This window comes from Symphalangus syndactylus, chromosome 24, assembly GCF_028878055.3.
Source record: "Symphalangus syndactylus isolate Jambi chromosome 24, NHGRI_mSymSyn1-v2.1_pri, whole genome shotgun sequence".
In the NCBI taxonomy this organism is placed as follows: domain Eukaryota; kingdom Metazoa; phylum Chordata; class Mammalia; order Primates; family Hylobatidae; genus Symphalangus; species Symphalangus syndactylus.
The window spans coordinates 22,402,048-22,422,539 of record NC_072446.2 but is presented as its reverse complement, the minus strand read 5'-3'; the positions used below and the strand labels follow the sequence as shown (position 1 = coordinate 22,422,539).

The 20,492-nt window shown below is 52.9% G+C and overlaps 1 protein-coding gene across 3 annotated transcripts in view; it reads right to left on the bottom strand.

The window, feature by feature from the left end:
• Positions 1–252: 252 nt before the first annotated feature.
• The window catches only part of PEDS1 (plasmanylethanolamine desaturase 1), a 29,546-nt gene continuing 9,306 nt past the window's right edge, over positions 253–20,492 (bottom strand). Inside the window, exons 2-6 of one of the 3 annotated variants that reach the window (XM_055266103.2) lie at positions 19,575–19,694; positions 6,906–6,997; positions 5,602–5,746; positions 4,030–4,242; positions 253–1,277 (exon numbers count right to left, since the gene is read on the bottom strand). In XM_055266103.2, coding sequence (XP_055122078.1) covers positions 1,156–1,277; positions 4,030–4,242; positions 5,602–5,746; positions 6,906–6,997; positions 19,575–19,694 — 692 coding nt within the window. In that variant the 3' untranslated portion in view covers positions 253–1,155. Of the gene's footprint in view, positions 4,243–5,601; positions 5,747–6,905; positions 6,998–19,574; positions 19,695–20,492 lie in introns of all 3 variants that reach the window. The other 2 variants (XM_055266104.2, XM_063633404.1) reach the window with 2 other exon arrangements.

Genomic DNA, 20,492 nt, shown 5'->3' with positions numbered 1-20,492 from the left:
AAGTCACAAATAGGGATCAGCCATCATTACTTTATCATCATGATCAACAGGAAAGACCACTGTCCTCACCCAATCCCCTCCAAAAGGCTTTGGAGCAGAGGTCAACATTAATTCACTGTCTCAGGTGACAGCTCTCATCCTGAGGCCAGGGTTGCGGGGAGCTGGGAATAGGGCGAGAGTGGGGCCTCACGTCCCAGGCTCCTTGATACCCCCCACCCCACCCAGCCAGGAAACACCACAAGGCAGCCAAGGTTAAGTAGACTCTTGCTGCTTTGTTATAAATATATTATGTACATCCAAAACATGACATTAAAATATTACTCCGTGTTACAGAAAAGATATTAAGGCTTTCTATTATTTACATTAAACAAGCAAGCACCTTTAAAACAAAAACAAAAACAAAAAAGCCCTACTCTTCCTTCTCTGACATACTCTGGCCAGAGGGGATACTGTGTCCTCTTCCAAATGACCAAGACCCTCTGCAGGGGCTGTGCCCTGTGAAGACATCCTGGTATTGGAAACATCAGCTCTGGCAGGGTGGGGGCAGCAGAGAAGTAGGGGTCTAGACTTGAGCAGGAGGTTCCAGCCTCTTCTGGCCAGCTACCCTCAGACCCCTGCTGAGCTTCACCATCCTTGGGGGACAGGCTGGGCTGAAGGTGGTGGCTGGGGCTGTCCACCTGCCCAGCCTTCCGGGGTCAGTATGCAGGGCCGTGGCAGAACAATGCTCCGCGATGCTTAGGTGCGCCTGGGGGCTCCCCAGACCACTGGGGCCAGACAAGAAGGGAAAGAGGCAACTCAGTGGCCCCAATGCCAGCCACACTGAAGGGGTGCCCAGCAGGGCAGGGACGGCAGGCGTGCAGGGAGTGGGTAAACCTCCTCTCTACCAGGGGAGGCTGGCAGAGTCAGGCTTGCAGACAGAGCAGCTCAGGTGGCTGAGGAGGGGCCGAGGAAAAAAAAAAAAAAACAAAAAAAGGAAATGAAAAATCAGAGGCTCAAGTATTCTGTGTCATGAGGGGTGGGCTGGGGGTACCTGGGCCCAGCCCAGGAGATGTCCTCTCCATCTGGAGGGGCCAGCTCAAAGAGGCTGGAATTTGGCAGATGGCTTCGGTTTGGGGGCTAGGGAAGGTTGGCAACCAGGTAGCAGGCTCGGAGAAGTTATTTGATCTTCTGGGCCCATTTCATGTCATCTGCCCGAGGCTTCTCGCCCGTCAGGCCCTGGATGAGGTCCTCCAGGCGTCGCCAGAAGCCTATCTTCTCCAGAGGGTAGTTGAGCCAGCCTGCAGTAGAAATGGCAGTGGGAGGTTGAATGGGAGAGAGTAGTCAAGGGGATACTGGGAGAGAGCTGACCTTCACTGGGCTGGAGGGGCCCAATGAGGAGTGAGTCAGTACAGGATAGGACACAGGGACCGGCCAAGGAACTGGAAGTGGGGGCCTCCCACCAATGGGCCTGGGGCCACTCAGGCCTCCAACCCCCATATTCATCTACTTTCTTACTACATACCAGGCACTTACTTATATTTGAGCACTTACTATATACCAGGCACTGTGGTGGCCTTATCACTCAGCTCAAACGCTACCTCTGCCAGGAAGCCTTCCCTGATCATCCACTTAAGCAGCACCCCAGGTTTCTCACATTACCCTTTATTTATTTATTTATTTATTTATTTATTTATTCATTCATTCATTCATTCATTCATTCATTCATTTTGAGACAGAGTCTCACTCTGTGGCCAGGCTGGAGTGCAGTGGGGCGATCTCGGCTCACTGCAACCTCCACCTCCCGGGTTCATGCGACCCTCCTGCCTCAGTGTGACTGAGACTACAGGTGCACACCACCATGCCCAGCTAATTTTTGTATTTTTAGTAGAGACTGGGTTTCACCATGTTGGCCAGGATGGTCTCAATCTCTTGACCTCGTGATTCGCCCGCCTCGGCCTCCCAAAGTGCTGGGATTACAGGCATGAGCCACTGCGTCTGGCTCTATTTATAATTTTTTTAATGCAGATGGGGTCTTGTCTTATATAGGCTGGTCTTGAACTCCTGGGCTCAAGCAATCCTCTCGCTTTGGCCTCCTAAAGTGCTGGGATTACAGGCGTGAACCACCATGACAGGCCACCCTCTTTCATTTCTTTATAGCCTTTATGATAACCTGTAACCGTCTTCGTTAATTCTCTACTTTCCTGTTCTGTGTTTGTTTACCCCCCAATCCCCAACTGGAACATCATCCCCAAAATGCAAAACACCATGTTCTTTCACTGCTGATCCTCAGTGCTTAGAATACAGCCAGGCGCAGAGTAGGTGCTGAATAAATATTACTCACAATCTTACAGCCTTCCAGCTCACCATGAGGTAGATACTAATATCAGTCCCATTTTCCACATGAGCACACTGAGGCTTAGAGAAGCGTTTCCCAATTAGCAGGTGGCCAAACCAGGATTGGAACCCAGCCCTGCCTAAGTAGTTAACCCATCTCCTAAATAGCCTGAATTCTAATCCCTCCGCCTGCCCTCCAAGGAGCACAAGTAGAGGACATAAAAAAGTATTTTTTTTGTGGTTCTCAGTTCTGTTTCCAGAAAGACTTAAAAGAAAAATAGTAGCTGTAATTTATCAAGTACCTACTATATGCCAAACACTGCATTTGCCATTCCCACTATAGCCCTAAGAAGGTGAGATATGAAGGAGGGGGCTGCAGCCCTATTTTGTGAGGAGAAAAGTGGTCCCCAGGGAGGTTTGTGAGTTTCCTAAAGGCATATGTGGAGAAGCTGAGAGTTAGGCCTGAGGTGGCCCAACTTGACAGCACCTGATACACTTAACCTTGAAAGCAGCCCAGCTGGCTCCAGAGAAACTCCCAGTTCACCTCACCTCTTTCGCACTGGCTGCTAACTGAGCATGGCACATGGGCCTCCTTTCCCTTCCTCCACTGCACCGGGCACGTTCCTGCCTCTGGCCTGCTGCTTCCTGTTACCTTTGCTCTAATCTGTGCTCATCTATCTTCAGGGCCCTCCCACACTTCTCTCCTCCCTCTTCCATTGCTCTGCCCCCTTCTCTCCTCCCTCTTCCATTGCTCTGCCTCAACTCCAGTCAGGAGCTTCTTTGCCATTCCGGAAACACACCAAGCAAGCAAAGGCCAGCCTCAGGGCCTTCGCACCTACTGTTCCTGCTGCCTAGAGTGCCTCCCACAGAGATCTGCACGGTTTTGTTCCACAGCTCCTCGGGGTCTTTGTTCAAGTGTCACCTTTCCTGACCACCCCATTTAAGAGGCAAAGCCCCCCACTTCCTTCTCCCACTCCTGCTTTATTTTCCTCCATAGCAGTTAGCACCATTAGCCACACTACACATTTTATTCATTTGTTCCAGCTCCCTCACCAGACGGTGAGTGCCACAAGGGCAAAGATCCATGTTCTTTTTTTTTTTTTTTGAGACAGTCTCTGTCACCTAGGCTGGAGTGCAGTGGTGCGATTTCAGCTTACTGCAACCTCCGCCTCCCAGGTTCAAGCAATTCTCTTGCCTCAGCCTCCCAAGTAGCTGGGATTACAGGTGCCCGCCACCATACCCGACTAATTTTTTTATTTTTATTTTTAGTAGAGATGGGGTTTCACCATGTTGGCCAGGCTGGTCTCCAACTCCTGACCTCAAGTGATCCACCCGCCTCGGCCTTCCAAAGTGCTGGGATTCCAGGCATGAGCTACTGCGCCCAGCCGATTCATGCTATTTTGTTTGCTGCAGAAGCCTACGCCCAAAGCACCGTGGCATGTTGTAGGTGCTCAATAAATACGAGATGATGGGTGGCTGGAATCACAATGCCATGAAGTCGGGGGAGAGGGCTTTGTCTGTCACATTTACTGTGTCCTCAGCACCTAGAATAGTGCCTGGCACACAGTAGGTGCTCAATAAATGCATGATCTGAGAGACTGTTCCCAGAGGGCAAGGACTGTGTGACCTCCCGCTGTGATCTCTGCCCTCCTGACCTCGAAGATGGTGCAGTGGCTGGGATGGGGAAAGCCCATTCCACGCCACTGGTGGCCGCACCTGTGGTGATGCAGAAGTAGGTCTCGTGGGGTGAGACGTGGTGGATGCGATGGTGTTTACGTGGCAGGATGACATGCCAGTCCTGCAGGAGGGTGACCCAGCGTGGCAGCCCAAAGTACGTGTGTGACCACTTATGGATCTGGTTGGTGAAGGTGCCAAAGATGATCAGGCAGAAGACGAAGCACTCCCAGGGGTATAGCTGCTCCAGGGCTTCTGCAGGTTGGGGACGGGGGGGGATGGCACAGCTGTCACTCGGGACGGGAAACCCACCCCAACTGGCCCTCACCACCTGCCCCTGGGCAACTCCTGCGCTGGGCAAGCACCCAGGATTCTGTTCCACCCCCTGCAGGGCCACAGGCAAGCTCAGGTTTTGCCCTGGGCTTCAGGCTTTCCTCCTGCTCAGGAAGCAGGCGTAATGGCGTAATAGGATAATGGCATAAGCATGGCAATGGCTAGGAATGTAGACCGGAGTCAGCTGGAGCTGGGTTCCAATCTCTGCCGACATTTCTTGGTGGTATGAGCTGGGTCGGTGACTCTGCCTCTTAGAGGCTTAATTTCCCCATCAGGAAAACGGGAATGATGCCTTCACCCAGCTTCCCTAGAAGTGGAGCCTGAAACAGGTTCTTGTATATGTGATTTATCAAGGGAGCCTCTTCAGGAAAAAACCTTGAAGGGAGGGAGGGAGGGAAGCAAGACATGGCAGGGGAAGAGCAGAGCAAAGATGGGGTGGGTGGCGTCCTGTCTCCCTCTGTTCCTGCAAGGAGCTCTGAGGTGTTAACGGCTCTTTAGAATTAGACCCACTGAGAGGCAAAGGGACTAGCCTCGGAGGCGTTTCAGTCACTGGCTCCAGCCTTATCCCAAGGGGAGAGGTGGGACCTCCCCTCCATCCCTGGAGAAGCTGGGAGCTGTCAGCAGCCACCACGCACAGAAGCAGGGGATGGGTGCACCCCCAGGGAAGGGGATGGGCAGGGTGCCATAGCACCCACTACGCTACACGTCCTCAGCACCTCTAGCCACCGGAGGCTGCCTGAAGAACCAACGGGTGTTAAGGTGCCAGAACAGGACCGGGCCCCACCCTACCTCCACCTGACAGATAAGGCAACTGAGGCTCAGAGTGGTGAAATCACTTACTTTGAGACCAGTCCCTCTAAAAATAGGCAGGCCCTGTTTTCACAGTCTAGACGTTTTCCACTAGGCCATGGTAGCAAAACCCCAGAAGCCCTGCCAGGTGGGTAACACAAATGAACAAGGTGGGTTGGGTGCAGGGAAGCAAGGAGTAGTGGGGACGGTGGTAAACTGGAAAGACGCGTCCTGTCAAAGGCAGTGGCTGCAGCTCAGCTCCCACCCAGTGAGGCCAGGTGGGAACATGGACCCAGGGGGGCCAGAGCAGATGCAAGAGAAGCTGGAAACCTCCATCTTTATGTCAGGTTTCCTGATTTTACATGAAGACAATGAATGAAAACTCTTTTAAAACACCATAAGGAGCCAAACACATAAGCCCCAGAAGGCTCCTGGGGGTCGGCCTTTGCCCCCAAGGCCCCCTCCCAGCCCACCACTAGCTGGGTGTCTCACCAGGGCTGTGGGTGCGGAACTTGTAGGCCATGTTTAGCAGTGGCAGCAGCGTCACCAGGCAGTTGTCCCCGTTGGTCTCGATGAAGTCGTGTCGTGTGATAGCTGTCGGGTCAATGTGGTGCTCCCGGAAGGGTCGGATGAAAGCCTGGAGTTGAGAGGGACACAGCCCCAGCAGTCAGCCTAAGGTGGTCAGCTGCTCTCCACCGCCCCCTAAACACATTCACCCTGGGCTCACTTCCCGCCTTTGATCCTAAGTTCCCTCCACCCGGGATGCCTGAACATTCCCACCTGGCCCACTGCCAGACACAGACCCCATCCAGCCTTTGGGGAGATGAGCCGAAATGACCCCGGAGGGGCTTTGGGTTGGCACTGTCTGCCCCTGGGCCTCAGTCTCTCTACCAGTGCTGTGAGGGGGCTTGGAGACAACCTCCGCCCTTCCTCCCCACCCCAAGGCAGTTGAGGGGGTCCCTCTAAGCAAAAGATGGGACCCTCTGGACTCCCTGCACCTCCTGGGGTAACAGCCTCTCCTCCTTAGTCCAGGCTCTTCTGACAAGGCTGACCTCGCCCCGGGCTAAGAAAGAACATGTGACCAGGCCTGGCCAATCATAGCATCTCCTCCCTCTGGCCAGTGACTGCCTGAGGGCCCAGCACTGTGACCCAATCTGGGCCAATGGGAGTGAGCCGTGGGACTTCAGTTGGCAGAAACTACAGGGAAGGAGAAATGCTGTTCTCCTGGCAGGAGAAGGACAGTTCTCTTTTCCTGGGAGCTGGAAGGATGTCTCTCTGGGCGGTGAGAAAGCACACTGGCCACCTCATGAGGGGAAAGTAGAGATAGAGATGGAAGAAGACTGCGCCTGAAGAATGGGGTCTGTCGGTCCTACTGGATGCAGCCATACCTTAATTTGGCTCTAACCCTGAAATCTTCAGTTACATGAATCAGTACCCTTGTTTGCCTAAGCCAGTTTAGATTTTCTATCAAAACCAAAAAAGTGTCACTAATACAGGATAAAATGCAGTTCAAACAGCAAGGGGAGACAACGGAAAAGCAAGACACCCCCAAATTCAGGGGTTCTGATGAGGCAGGCACATATCTAAACTCTTGGACCATCCCAAGCCTGATGCCTTTGCTTCCAAAATCCCAAGGGACTCCTGTTCTAGTCTTGCAGGACAGGGGTGAGGGACAGGCTGCAATGATGGTTCCCATCTTTTAGATAGGGAAACAGTCTTAGAGAAGAAAGGGGACTCACTCAAGGCCATACAGCCCAACCTCCTTCTTGAGGACATGGTTAGGTCAACATACTCACCTTCCCCACAATGGGCAGCTCCACAGAGCCCCATGTGTCAGCACCCCAGTGTACCAGGCCAGACAAGAAGTCAGCAATGAGAGCCCCTGCAACTGTGGACAAGAAGAGGGTGAGTGAAGGGACATCCCTGCACCCCCCCAATCAGAACCACTCATTCATTTGTTAGGAGGGGAAGGTGTCCCTTCTTCTCTAGTTGGGATGTTTTCTTCCCTGAAGATGGAGCCTCAGGCTTAACACTCCTGCCTGTCACTTGCTGTGCCCAGGGGAGATGCCAAGACTCATGTGCTTGGAGAGTCTGGAGAGCATAAAGTGGGCATGCTCAGATCAGCTCAACCTTTCCCTACTAGGAACAGGCCGTGCCCTTCTCTCTGCCCCACATAGGGAAAGCCTGCTCTGCACCGGTGCCGCCTGGAACTGGAGCAATGTCCTTCTGGGTTTGGTGTTACAAAGAAAGTACCTTGGCCAGGTGCGGTGGCTCATGCTTTGTAATCCCAGCACTTTGGGAGGCTGAGGCAGGCGGATCACTTGAGGTCAGGAGTTCGAGAATAGCCTGACCAATATGGTGAAACCCTGTCTCTACTAAAACCACAAAAATTAGCCAGACGTGGTGGCATGAGCCTGTAGTCCCAACTACTCGGGAGGCTGAGGCAGGAGAATCACTTGAACCCAGGAGGTGGAGGTTGCAGTGAGCTGAGATCGCACCACTGCACTCCAGCCTGGGCGACAGAGTGAGACTCCATCTCAAAAAAAAAAAGAAAGTACCTTACCTGCAGATAGAAGCCTCGCTGCTCCACCCCCACCCCTCCAGCTTTTATCAGCAATAAACATGATCATTTGGTCTCCAGCAGCCTTTTCCTTGTTTCTGTTCTCAGTCTGTTTGGAACTTGAGTAGGGTTCCCTCAGAGACTCCAACACCATTCACTCACTTGACGGTTCAGTAGATTTGGACTCAAATTCCAGTTCTGGCACTCACTAGCTGTGACGTTGCACATGTTATTTAGCCTCTCTGTGCCCAGTTTCCTCTTGTAAAATGGGAATGATGCGACTGGGCACCGTGGCTCACGCCTGTAATCCCAGCACTTTGGGAGGCCGAGGTGGGCGGATCACCTGAGGTCAGGAGTTCGAGACTAGCCTGGCCAACATGGTGAAACCCCATCTCTACTAAAAATACAAAAATTAGCCGGGTGTGGTGGCACACACCTATGATCCCAGCTACTCGGGATGCTGAAGCAGGAGAATTGCTTGAGACTAGGAGATGGAGGTTGCAGTGAGTCGAGATCATGCCACTGTACTCCTGCCTGGCTAACAGAGTGAGACTGTTTTGAAAAAAAATAAAAATAAAAGGGAATGATGCTAACATTTATGAGCACTTTCTCAATGCCAAGCACAAGTGCTTTACAGGCTAGATCTTGATGAATTCTCACCATTTGTTGTAAGTTGGTAGCTTTTTTATTCCCACTTTTATAGAGGTGGAAACTGAGGCTTCCACCCCGGCCGCCTCCCGTCACTCTCCTCTTTCGCTGCAGCCCAGGCCTACTTTATCCCCTTTCCCTTGCACGCCTCTGGGTCTTTGCATTTGCTGTTCCCTCTGCCTGGAACATTCTTTCCTAAGATGCAACACAGCTCACTCCCCCACCTCCTTCAGACGTTTACTCAAATGTCCTCCTTGGACACCTGATGGAAAATTGCAACCACCTCATCTTCCAGCATTTCCGATCTCCTATGTATATCGTTCTCCAAGCACTCAGCACCTCTGACTGCTCTTTTGCTGGTTTATTTTCTCCCCCAACAAGGAGGTCGGCTCCACCATGGCCAGGGCTTTAGTCTCTTGTTTGTGGCTGCATCCCAGCTCTTGGCACCTATTCAGAACTCAGTAGAGCACTACTAAGTGCAGTGCTTGGCACACAGTAAGCCCTCAGGCCATATTATTGTTGCTGTCATTTAGTCAATCAACTAAGCAACACTCCACAAAGGCCTCCTGCGTGATAAGCTCTAGGGACAGAAACATGTCAGACACTGAACTCATGTCTATGGGGGAACGCTGTAAAATCCAGCAGAGAACAAAGGCAGCTGTGAGTGATGACACGTGCAGCCCCCTGGCTCATGGGGCTTCAGACAAACCTCTTCCCAGACTCGGTCTGTCTGTGTCAACTGGTTGTCCAGGGTTCTGAGTTCTGCTGGTGCCCTTAGCCCCTTGGTGACAGGGGACCAGGGTCTTGGGGTACTGTGGAGACTGCAGAAAAGCCCCTGGATGCCTCCTGGGTGAGTGAGACTTATGGTTGAAGGGAGAAAAGTAAGCATGCAAGTCACTGTGAATGTGCAATCCTGACATCTGGGCCCGGGGTGAGGGGCAGCCGCTGGACGCAGACTTTCCAGAGGCCCTGTGGTATCCATCACAGGTGCCAAGCACGGGAGGGGTGGTGGGGGTGGGGGCAGCACAGCTTCATGCAGGCACCTGCAAGTTCCTGGTGATAAGGGCGGGAGGGCAGGTGGGGACAGGTGGCAGCTACACCTCCTGGCACACAGACACCTAAGGACAGGCTGAAGGGTGTCACTGCACAGTGGCTGGGCTGAAGCAAAGGGGCTGGGACTCAGTAAGGCCCCAGAGCCTGTGCACCCAGTGGCCCTGCTCTGGTCTGGGCAGTCTTGCTCCTTGGTGATGGGGAGGGTGGACCCAGGCCAGGGGCAGGGGAGGGGATGTACAAGGCGAGGGAGGTGGAAGCCCGAGAAGGGCTTCTGGATTTTCTGTTCCTCTACCCAGCACCCCACCCCCACTCCAGATCCCCTGTGCTGGCTCCTCCTCAGCCTTCTTGCTCAGAGCGAAGGTCAGCCAACCCTTCCGGCTAAAGCCATCCTCCCGGGCAGTTGCTCTCGCTCACATCTCCCTGCTTCATTTCTTTCATGGCACTTGTCATCCCCTGAGATGGCCTCATTTGTCATCCCTTCTTGGATGAAGAAAGAGGCGTGGAGAAGTTGAACCACTGCCTCCCAGTCAAGTGGCCTGGAAATGGCAGCTGTGGGACGGGAAGGGGCCTGTTGACCTGCCTCCAAACCCAGCACCCTTTTGTGTCCTTAAACTGCACTGCAGCAGGTCCATGGCATTATTAGAGCTCCTACTGCATACTTTGAGATGCTGTGTATGCCTCTGTCTACCAGTAGGGACAAAAGGCCATGTGGCCAAGAGCTACGACAGAGCTAGATCAAGTGTTGGGGGCCTCAGCTCTTGCTACCATATTGCTGTGTGACACTGTGCCTACTCTAGGCCTCAGCATCTTAACTTGCTTAATGAGGTCAACTGAGGTATCTCGAGGTCCTGTCTCCATAGCTCGGACTAATGACATCTCTAAATGCTGCCTTCAGGCTGGGCTGGAGTACAGTGCGGAGCTGCAGAGCTTGCGCCTTTGCACTCCTCCCAGCACTTTGGGAGGCCAAGGTGGGCGGATCACCTGAGGTCGGGAGTTTAAGACTAGCCTGGCCAACATGGTGAAACCTTGTCTCTACAAAAAATACAAAAAATTAACCAGGGATGGTGGTGGGTGCCTGTAATCCCAGCTACTCGGGAGGCTGAGGCAGGAGAATGGCTTGAACCTGGGAGGCGGAGGTTGCAGTGAGCCGAGATTGCGCCACTGCACTCCAGCCTGGGCAACAAGAGCAAAACTCTGTCTCAAGAATAAATGAATGAATGAATGCTGCCTTCATGAAAGAAATAGCTACAGAGGAGAAGTGACTGGATGTCATAAGGGTGGGGCCTTGCAAGGGATTCAGAGTCCAGGTTCCTTGTTCCCCGAGTTCTGGGCTCCTGAAGAGATGGGGACAAGCACCTTTCCCTCTCTAAACCTTGGCTTGTTTTATGTTATAATTGAATATAACCTACAAACAGTAAAGGCCATAGGCCTTACACAGCTCACAGCCTTTTTACGCATAGACACACCTGTCTGACCACCCCCCAGGTTAAGATAGAGATTCTATACCTACACAGAATATAAGAGGTTGGCAAACTTTCTTTAAAGGGTCAGGCAGGCCGGGCACGGTGGCTCACACCTGTAATCCCAGCACTTTGGGAGGCTGAGGCAGGCAGATCACTGGAGGTCAGGAGTTTGATACCAGTCTGGCCAACATGGTGAAACCCCGTCTTTACTAAAAACACAAAAAAATCAGCTGGGTGTAGTGGTGCGGACCTGTAGTCCCAGCTACTCAGGAGGCCGAGGCAGGAGAATCGCTTGAACCTGGGAGGCAGAGGCTACAGTGAGCAGAGCTCGTGCCACTGCACTCCAGCCTGGGTGACAGATGGAGACTCCATCTCATAAATAAATACATAAATACATAAATGGACAGTAAATATTTTGGGCTTTGCAGGCCATGCAGTCTCCATTGTGACAGATTGAGACTCCATCTCAGAAATAAATAAATAAATAAATAAATAAATAAATAAATAAATAAATAAATAGACAGTAAATATTTTGGGCTTTGCAGGCCAGGCAGTCTCCACTGCAGCTCCTCAACTCTGCAGCTGTAGTTGTGAAGGCAGACATCAACAGCATTCCCAGAATACTTGTTTACAAGTGGTTTTGGTCCTCAGGCCATAGTGTGCTGACCCCGATAGAAAGCATTTCCAGGCCGGGCACGGTGGCTCACACCTGTAATTCCAGCATTTTGGGAGGCCGAGGCGAGCGGATCACCTGAGGTCGGGAGTTCGAGACCAGCCTGAACAACATGGAGAAACCCCGTCTCTACTAAAAGTACAAAATTAGCCAGGCGTGGTGGCGCATGCCTGTAATCCCAGCTACTCGGGAGGCTGAGGCAGGAGAATCGCCTGAACCCAGGAGGTAGAGGTTGCAGTGAGCTGAGATCACGCCATTGCACTCCGGCCTGGGCAACAAGAGCAAAACTCCATCACAAAAAAAAAAAAAAAAGCATTTCCAGCCCCACAGCTGGTTCCCCTGTCCCACTAAGCTCCCTTCTGACCCTGTTCCATGCAACCATAGAGCTGCCTCCTATCAGCAGAGCCTGATTTTGCCTATTCTAGAACTTTATGTAAACAGATTCAGATGGTAGGTGCTCTTTGGAGCCTGGCTTCTTTTACTAGTGTAATGCTTCTAGCGTGGGCCATGCAGTCGTGTGGATCAGCAGTGGTTCACCGTTTTTAGGGCTGAGTATCCCACCATCTGGATGTACAATGATGCATTTATCCACCTGGCCATGGTTGGCCATTTGGGCTGTTTCCAGTTTGGCGCTGTTTTGAATCTGCTGCAGTGAATATTGGTGTACAAGTCTATGTGTAGACATCTGCCTTCATTTACTTTGGGTTAAGATGTCAACTACTTTTAAAAAAAAAAAAACAAACCTGATATTTATTGAGCACTTATAACTACCAGGCCCCGTGCCAATGCCTTAAATGTTTTATCTCCTTTAATCCCTGAATGGCACCAAGGCCTCGCTTAGGCCACATCTTATCTCCTTAATCATTTTAAACACTTAATCCTCACAGATAATGAGAAAGATGAGAGTAACAAAAATTATACAGATGAGAAAACAGTAGTTGGGTTAACACTGTGTACTGGGGCTTTGTGAAGTGTTAAAAAGTGCATCACTGGGAGCATAACTTCCCATTCCTTAAGCGTGGGCTGTGTATAGTGACCTCCTTCCAAAGAGAGCACAGTATGAATGAGGAGGGAGGCCGGGCGCGGGGCTCACACCTGGAATCCCAGCACTTTGGGAGGCCGAGGCAGATGGATCACTTGAGGTCAGGAGTTCGAGACCAGCATGGCCAACATGGTGAAACCCCATCTCTACTAAAAATTCAAAAATTAGCCAGCCATGGTGGTGTAGGACTGTAATCTCAACTACTTGGGAGGCTGAGGCAGGAGACACACTTGAACCTGGGAGGAAGAGGTAGCAGTGAGCCAAGATTGTGCCACTACACTCCAGCCTGGGTGACAGAGTGAGACTCTGTCTCAAAAAAAAAAAAAAAAAAAGAAAGAAAGAAAGGGGAGGAAGCTGGGTGCATTGGCTCATGCCTATAATCCCAGCACTTTGGGAGGCCAAGGTGGGAGGATTGCTTGAGTCCTGGAGTTCAGTACCAGCCTGGGCAACATAGCAAAACGCTGTCTGTATATAAAATAACAAAATTAGCCAGGTGTGGTGGCACGTGCCTGTGGTCCTAGCTGGAGGCTGAAGTGGGAGGACTGCTTGAGCCTGGGAGGTTGAGGCTGCAGTGAGTCGTGATTGAGTCGTCACGAGTGGGGGGAGCAGAGTAACTTTTGTTTGTTGTTTTTTTGAGACAGACTCTCCCACTGTGGCCCAGACTGGAGTGTGGCGGTACCATTTACAGCTCACCACAGCCTTGAGCTCCCATGCTCAAGCGATCCTCCCACCTCAGACTCGCGAGGAGCTGGGACTATAGCTGTAGAGGCAAAGGTCTCCCTGTGTCGTCCAGGCTGACCAGTGAACTCCTGAGCTCAAGCGACCCACTCACAAATCCCAAAGTGCCTCCCAAAGTGCTGGGATGACAGGCATGAGCCACCGCACCCAGCCGAGAGTAACTTAATCGTGAACTCTGACATCTGCTACCTTAGCCATGGAATCAGAGTCATCACAGTGATAAGTCATGCTGACAATCTGTACTTTTGCTATGATGTGAGGAAAATGGCACTTGACCTCTGAACTCTTCCTCCTCATAACCCGTAACCCCAGCCTAATCATGAGAAAAACACCAGACAGATACCAACGGAGGGGCGGCCTACAACACACTTGACTAGCACTCATCGAAACCGTCAAGGTCAGCCAGGCACGGTGGCTCACTCCTATAATCCCAGCACTTTGGGAGGCCGAGGTGGGTGGATCACGAGGTCTGGAGATTGAGACCATCCTGGCCAACATGGTGAAATTCTATCTCTACTAAAAACGCAAAAATTAGCTGGGCGTGCTGGTGTGCGCCTGTAGTCCCAACTACTCAGGAGGCTGAGGCAGGAGAATCACTTGAACCCGGGAGGCGGAGGTTGCAGTGGGCCGAGATTGTGCCACTGCACTCCAGCCTGGCAACAGCGTGAGACTCCATCTCAAAAAACAAACAAACAAAACTGGACAAGAGGAGCCTAAAGGGACATGACAACTAAAGGCCATGTGATACCCTGGATGGGATCCAGGAACAGAAGAAGGACATTAGGGAAGAACTAAGGCAATCTGAATAAGCCATGGACTCCAGCTCATGATAATGTATCAACACTGGCACACGCTGTAACAAATGTGCCCCACTAATGTAAGATTTAAGATGTGAATAATGGAGGAAACTGCGTGCCCCAGGCATATGGGGACTCTCTGTACTATCTGCCGCATCCTTCTGTAAGTTGAAAACTTGTTCTAAAAAATAAAGTCTATTTTTCAAAAAGTGCACAATCTCACTTCATGTCCACGGTAACAGGCCCCACCCCATCCTGACCTTCCAGAGGAGGGTAAGGACTCCCCAAGGTCACACAGTGGCAGGGGCAAGGCAGGGCTGCTGGTGAGTAGCCAGAAACTCACTAGAGTCATTCAGGATGATGCAACCTTAGGGTTAGGGTTAGGGAGCCTTCGCACCCAGGTATGGAGAATGGGGACATTTACCTCCCTTAACTATGAGAAGTTAATAAAATGGGCCACTGGGTAAAGGGCCCGGTGGGTCCCGTGACACAGCAAGCATCCCCCTAACGCAGCTCCTGTGAGCTCTCTGCTGAGCCTCAGTCTTGCCATCTGTCCAATGGCCAAGGCCTGGCGCCCGCAGGCTGCCCAGCAGGGAGGGATGTGTGCTTTGGACAGAAGTCAGGAATCATTTTAGGAGACGAGGAGCCCTCCCCCTGGCTCCGTGATCTTGCAGCCTCTGCCGGTGGCAGTGACTCCAGGCTGCCGTCTGAGGCTGCTTTAATGGGGGCAGGGGTGGCAGACAGGCACACAGAAGCCTCTTTGTCCCAGCTTTGGGGTGGTGGCGGCTGGCAGCCGGCTCCCCCTGGGGGCAGCTTCGGCTTGGTTACCACCCTTCCCTGCAGAACACTGGGACAAGGAGAGGGATGGGAGACGGCTCACCCCAGGCTACCCTGACTCACGGGGGACCTTGAGGTAGTCTCTGGGCCTGTGGGGGCTTCCATTTCCCCACAGGTCACCCAGCTGGGACTTCCTCACCCCTCCCTGCCCACCTCAAAGGCCTGGCGTGGAGATGGAAGGCGTGGCTGAGGGGCCAAGTAAACGCACTGAGGGCAAATCCATGGGCTTTGGTCCTGGGTCCCAGTCCTGTCTTTACCGCCTTCCAGCTTAGTCAGATCCAGACTCCACTTCCACCCACAGGAGGGGCCACCACCCGAGCCTGGGACTTCTCCGACCTCATCCCCGACCTCTGGACTCACTGTGCCCTCTGCCCGGAAGGCCCTCTCCCAAGGTCCATGGAGGACTCTGCTCCTTTAAGAGCCAACTCACAACCCAAACACTTCTTCCCCCTTCTCCACGTGGAACAAAAGCTCAGGGCTCCTACGGCCTTCACTTGTTCACCCACTCACTCACGACAACGATGTGCTTGTCAAAGTGGCTGATGACCTCCACGTGGCTAAATCCAAAGGTCCCTTTACTGCCCACCTTGCTGGTCCACTCAGTGGCTGTTCCCAGTCTACCCCCAAGACTCCTGGAAACACATTCTCCTCTTGGCCCCTGCAAGCCCTCCGTGGTTCTCCCCCACCTCCCTGGTTCTCCCCCAACCTCCCAGGCAGCGCCATCCCAGCCTCCCTTGCTGGCTCTTCCTCCTCCCCAGCCTGGAAACACAGGAGACTCAGCCCCTGGGGGTGCTCAGCCAGCCTAGGAGATAAGGAGCTCCATCTTGACACAGATGACTCCCAGATTTCTTTCTTTCTTTTTTTTTTTTCCAGCAGGAGCGTCACTCTGTCGCCCAGGCTGGAGTACAATGGGGCGATCTTGGCTCACTGCAACCTCCGCCTCCCGGGTTCAAGCAATTCTCCTGTCTCAGCCTCCCCAGTAGCTGGGATTATAGAGGCCTACCACCATGCCCAGCTGATTTTTGTGTTTTTGGTGGAGACAGAGTTTCACCATCCCAAAGTGCTGGGATTACAGGTGTGAACCACCATGCCCAGCCCGACCCCCAGATTGCTATTTCCAGCCGCCTCTCCCTGCCTCCAGACCTAGATTTCCAGTTTTCTGCTCAACACCTCTCCTTAGCTCACCAGCGGCCATCTCAAGCATCTCCCTCAGGCCTACTCTGCCGACCTCTCTCCATCTCTGTGAATGACAGCTTCATCCCTTCCATCTCTCAAGAGAGAAACCTTGGAGTCAAGCTAATTCTTCCCTCTCACCTCCACAGCCAACCTGGAAGCACATTCTGGCAGCTCACCTTTCACAGCTCCTCCAGAATTTGACAACTCATTACCACCTCCACTGCTCCACCCAGGTCTGGGCTGCCCTTAGGTCTGGGCTGGCATCTTCACGTGGCTGGACCATGGCAGGCGCCTCCTCCCTGGCTGTCCCTACCCCTAGCCATCTTCCCTGCAGCATCAGATGATGTCAACTCCCTGTGGGAAACTCACCAATGGCTTCTCATGGCCCCATATCCAGATCACGGCCCTCACGGCCCCACAACATCTGCTTCCAGTGCCTCGCTGGGCTGCCACAATTTTCCTTTGATCAATTTCCTCCAGCCACAATGGCTTTGCTCTGTTCCCCAAACACACGAGGCACGTGCCAACCTCGGGGCCTTTGCATTTGCTCTTCCCTGTGCCTTGGATGCCCCTCCCCAAGATCTCTGCACGGCCCCTCCCTCACCTCCTTCAGGTCTCTGTGCAAACATCACCTTTTCAGAGGGGCCTTTCCCGCCAACCCCCTCAATTTGATTTTGCTTCCCAGTGCTGCGTCATGTATGTCTGTGTTTATTAACTCAACACCTTTTCGTGCTTCTGCGTTCCTTGATTTCTGGGGCCTGCCTGGGACAATGGAAGCTCTGGGGAGATAGTGAGGGGTAGGGGGCAGGCTCTGCAGGCTGGCACGGTGCCCTTACTGCCTGCATGTTAACACACAAATCAGGGTGGCTATTTAAATCGATTAGGGACTGTGCAAACACCACTATCAGGGGATTGTCTGCTCTTATCAGCCCAGAGGGAAAGGTGTGGGATGGGGAAGCTGGTGCTGTGCAGCCTCGAAAGCCAGAGATTTCCTAGACTGTGGTTGGAAGCTCAGGTCCCAACCAGGGAAGGGAGACCTGCCTGGGACATCCACCCTCCCAGCCTGCACAGCACACACCTCGGATCTGATCCAGCCCATCCTTTACCCCCGTAGAGGCCTGAAACAGCCTGGCCTCCCAATGTTAACTGGAGGCTATACAGGCCCTGGTGGGGAAGTCCTCAATTGAAAGCCAGGCAAGTCTGGATTTGCAATCTCAGACTCTGCTGCTGCCTGGGTGAGGACCAATATGCGACTTACTTAGCCTCTCAGATGGTGATGGGAACCTCCTCACTAGGGTAGCACAAAGAGTGAAAAGTACCCAGCATGGGGCTTGGCACATAGTAGGTGCTCACAAAACATCCGTCATTAAACTGACCAGAGAGGCTGAAGTGAAAGCCTTGATCACTGGTCTGGCAGGTGCTGTCCCTTCCCCGCCCCTGCTTAGTCACTGGTTTTCTCAGCACTTAGGCACACCTGCATTTTGCCTTCACAACAGCCCTAGGAGGCAGGTACTGCCAGCAGCCTCATTTACACTGTGGTAAACGAGGCTCAGAGATGCAATGACACTTGCCCAAGGCCACAGAGCCAGGAGGTGATGGAGCTGGGACTTGAACCCAGGTTTGTAGAGGCCTGCTCGTAACCATCCCCAGATGAGGCTGCAAAGCTCAGACTGTCTGTATTCCTGCCCTTGAATATGGGGCTTGAGGCAGAGAGGCTGGGGGTGCAGGTCTCTCCCATCCCTGGGGGCAGGGGACATGCCTGGCTCCTGCCTGGGCTTCCCAGCAATGGATGGGTTCATCTCTCTCCCCTCCAGCTGGTCCAGCTCCCATCCCCAGCATATACCAACCCCACCCCAGACCCAGATGGCTCAATTAGCTGCCCTGAGCACTATTGGCTTAGGTAGCTAGAATGCTTTTAATGAGATTGTGGGAGTTGAACCCTTAGGGAGGGCCAGGCAGGACCAAGGGCACAGCCGCCTCCTTCAGTCTTGGAGCTGGGGACAGGGAGGGGAAGGGTGGTGCATGGAGAGGAAGGAAACTGAGTCATCCAGGGCCTGGGAGTGGAGATAGTGTATTAACAACTATGTTGTGCTCTGCCTTGAAGTGTGACTCTGGACTGGTCCCTTCTCTGAGCCTCAGTTCCCTCATCTGGAAAATGATGACAACTTTAGTGTAAGAAGTGACCGATGGAAAACACCCAGGAGGTACTAATAAACAACAGCTCTCTCATTCATTCATTCATCAATTCAAAAAATACTGAGCACCGGCTGTGTGCCAGGCCTGAGGCTTGAGCTAGGGACACAGTGGTGAACGAAACAGACAAAAATCTCTGCTCTCAGGGAGCTGGCATTTGAGTTGGGAGACATAGATGATAAACAAATAAAGACACTGTGGACACAGTGTAACAACAGAAAAGGGGGACAGTGTGTGACAGGGCTGCTATTTTGAGATGGAGTCTCGCTCTGCTGCCTGGGCTGAAGTGCTGTGGCGTGATCTTGGCTCACTGCAGTCTCTGCCTCCTGGGTTCAAGTGATTCTCTGCCCCAGCCTCCCAAGTAGCTGGGACCTACAGGCGCCTGCCACCACGGCCGGCTAATTTTTGTACTTTTAGTAGAGATGGGGTTTCACCATGTTGGCCAGGCTGGTCTCGAACTCCTGACCTCAAGTCATCCGCCCTCCTCGGTCTCCCACAGTGCTGGGATTACAGGCATAAGCCACCACACTTGGCCAGGGCTGCTATGTTTTGTGGGGCAATCATACCTCCTCTGCTGAGAGGAGGTGACCTCTCAGCAGACATCTGGAGTGAGCCATGTAGGTGAGAGTTCTAGGCATAGAGAACGGCACATGCAAAAGCCCTGAAGTAGGAATGTATCTGACAGCAGGTGACAGAGGTACAGTCAGGGGGCCAGCGTGGCAGGTGCAGGGTGACCTAGCATGAGGGTGGCGAGAGGAAGCTGGGGCAGGTACACTGAGGAGGGGGTGTTCTATACAGCCGTAGGTGTAAGCAGATGAGAGTGGGGGTGTGGCATGATCTGCCTGGGGCTCTAGCAGGATCCAGCTAGCCGTGTGGAGACTGGACAGTGCAGGGCAAATGTGAAGGCAGGGAGACCAGGAAGGAGGCTCCTGAAACAGCCCAGGCGGGAGAGGATGGTGGCTGGACCAGCGTGGGGACCAGGAAGGTACAGAGCCATGGCTGTACTCCTCATGCAGTTTGAAAGTAGAGTTAACGGCGTTTGTCGACGGTTTGGATGTGCAATGCAAGAGGAATAGAGGAACTGAGGATCACGTTTAGGTTTTGGGCCCAAGTGACAGGCTGCAGGGAGGTGCTGCTGACTGCAATAGGGAGGTGGGGTACTCAAGGCACATACTGGACTCAAGCACACACATCCACGCATGCGGACACACATACGCGCCAGTTACCCGGTGGGTCCCTGGTCCCTAGTGAAGTTGAGGCAGGCAGCAGTGCCTCGGGCACTCACCAACACCGAGTATGACGAGGGGCGTGTGCTCCCAGCGGGCCAGCAGCAGGAGGTGGACCAGGTTGTGAGCGATGAGGCTGAAGCACAGGATCACAGAGCACCACTCCTGGAGGCGCTTGCCTACAGGGAGCAGAGGCGAGAGGTAAAGGCTGGAGGGTCAAGGCCAGGCAGAGTGTGGCCCCATGGGAAATTTTCTTTTCTTTTTTTTTTTCTGAGACAGAGTCTCACTCTATCACCCAGGCTGGAGTGCAGTGGTGCCATCTCGGCTCACTGCAATCTCCACCTCCCGAGTTCAAGCGATTCTCCTGCCTCAGCCTCCCGAGTAGCTGGGATTATAGGCGCCCGCCACCATGCCCGGCTAATTTTTGTACTTTTAGTAGAGATGGGCTTTCACCATATTGGCCAGGCTGGTCTTGAACTCCTGACCTTGTGATCTGCCCGCCTCCGCCTCCCAAAGTGCTGGGATTACAGGTGTGAGCCACCGCACCCGGCCAGGAGCTTTTCAACTTTGTTCAATGCATCTATATTGCCAGCCACAAGCTGAGCTTACAGACTCCCACAAAGGAATCTGTACCCATTTCACAGATGACGTCACATTGAGGCCCTGGCCAAGGTCAAACAGTCAGGGCTGGATGCATTAAACCAAGGATGGGGCCCTTCAGAGTGGCCCAATTCTCTGTCAGACCAGTTCTTTGACAGACAGGACCAGAACTCCGGTCTCCTGGGACCCTCTGGGCTCTCTCTGGGGACACCTAAGGGAAGTTTAATGAGCTTCTTTTTCTTTTTTTAAACTAGAATCTTTGTGGCTTCACTTGTCCCCTTTTGCAGGTAACTATTTGGAGGCAGAGGGTACAAACAACCTTTAATCCTGGTGGCTCACACCCTGCCCAGCCTCCCTCAAGCAGGCTCCAGACAATG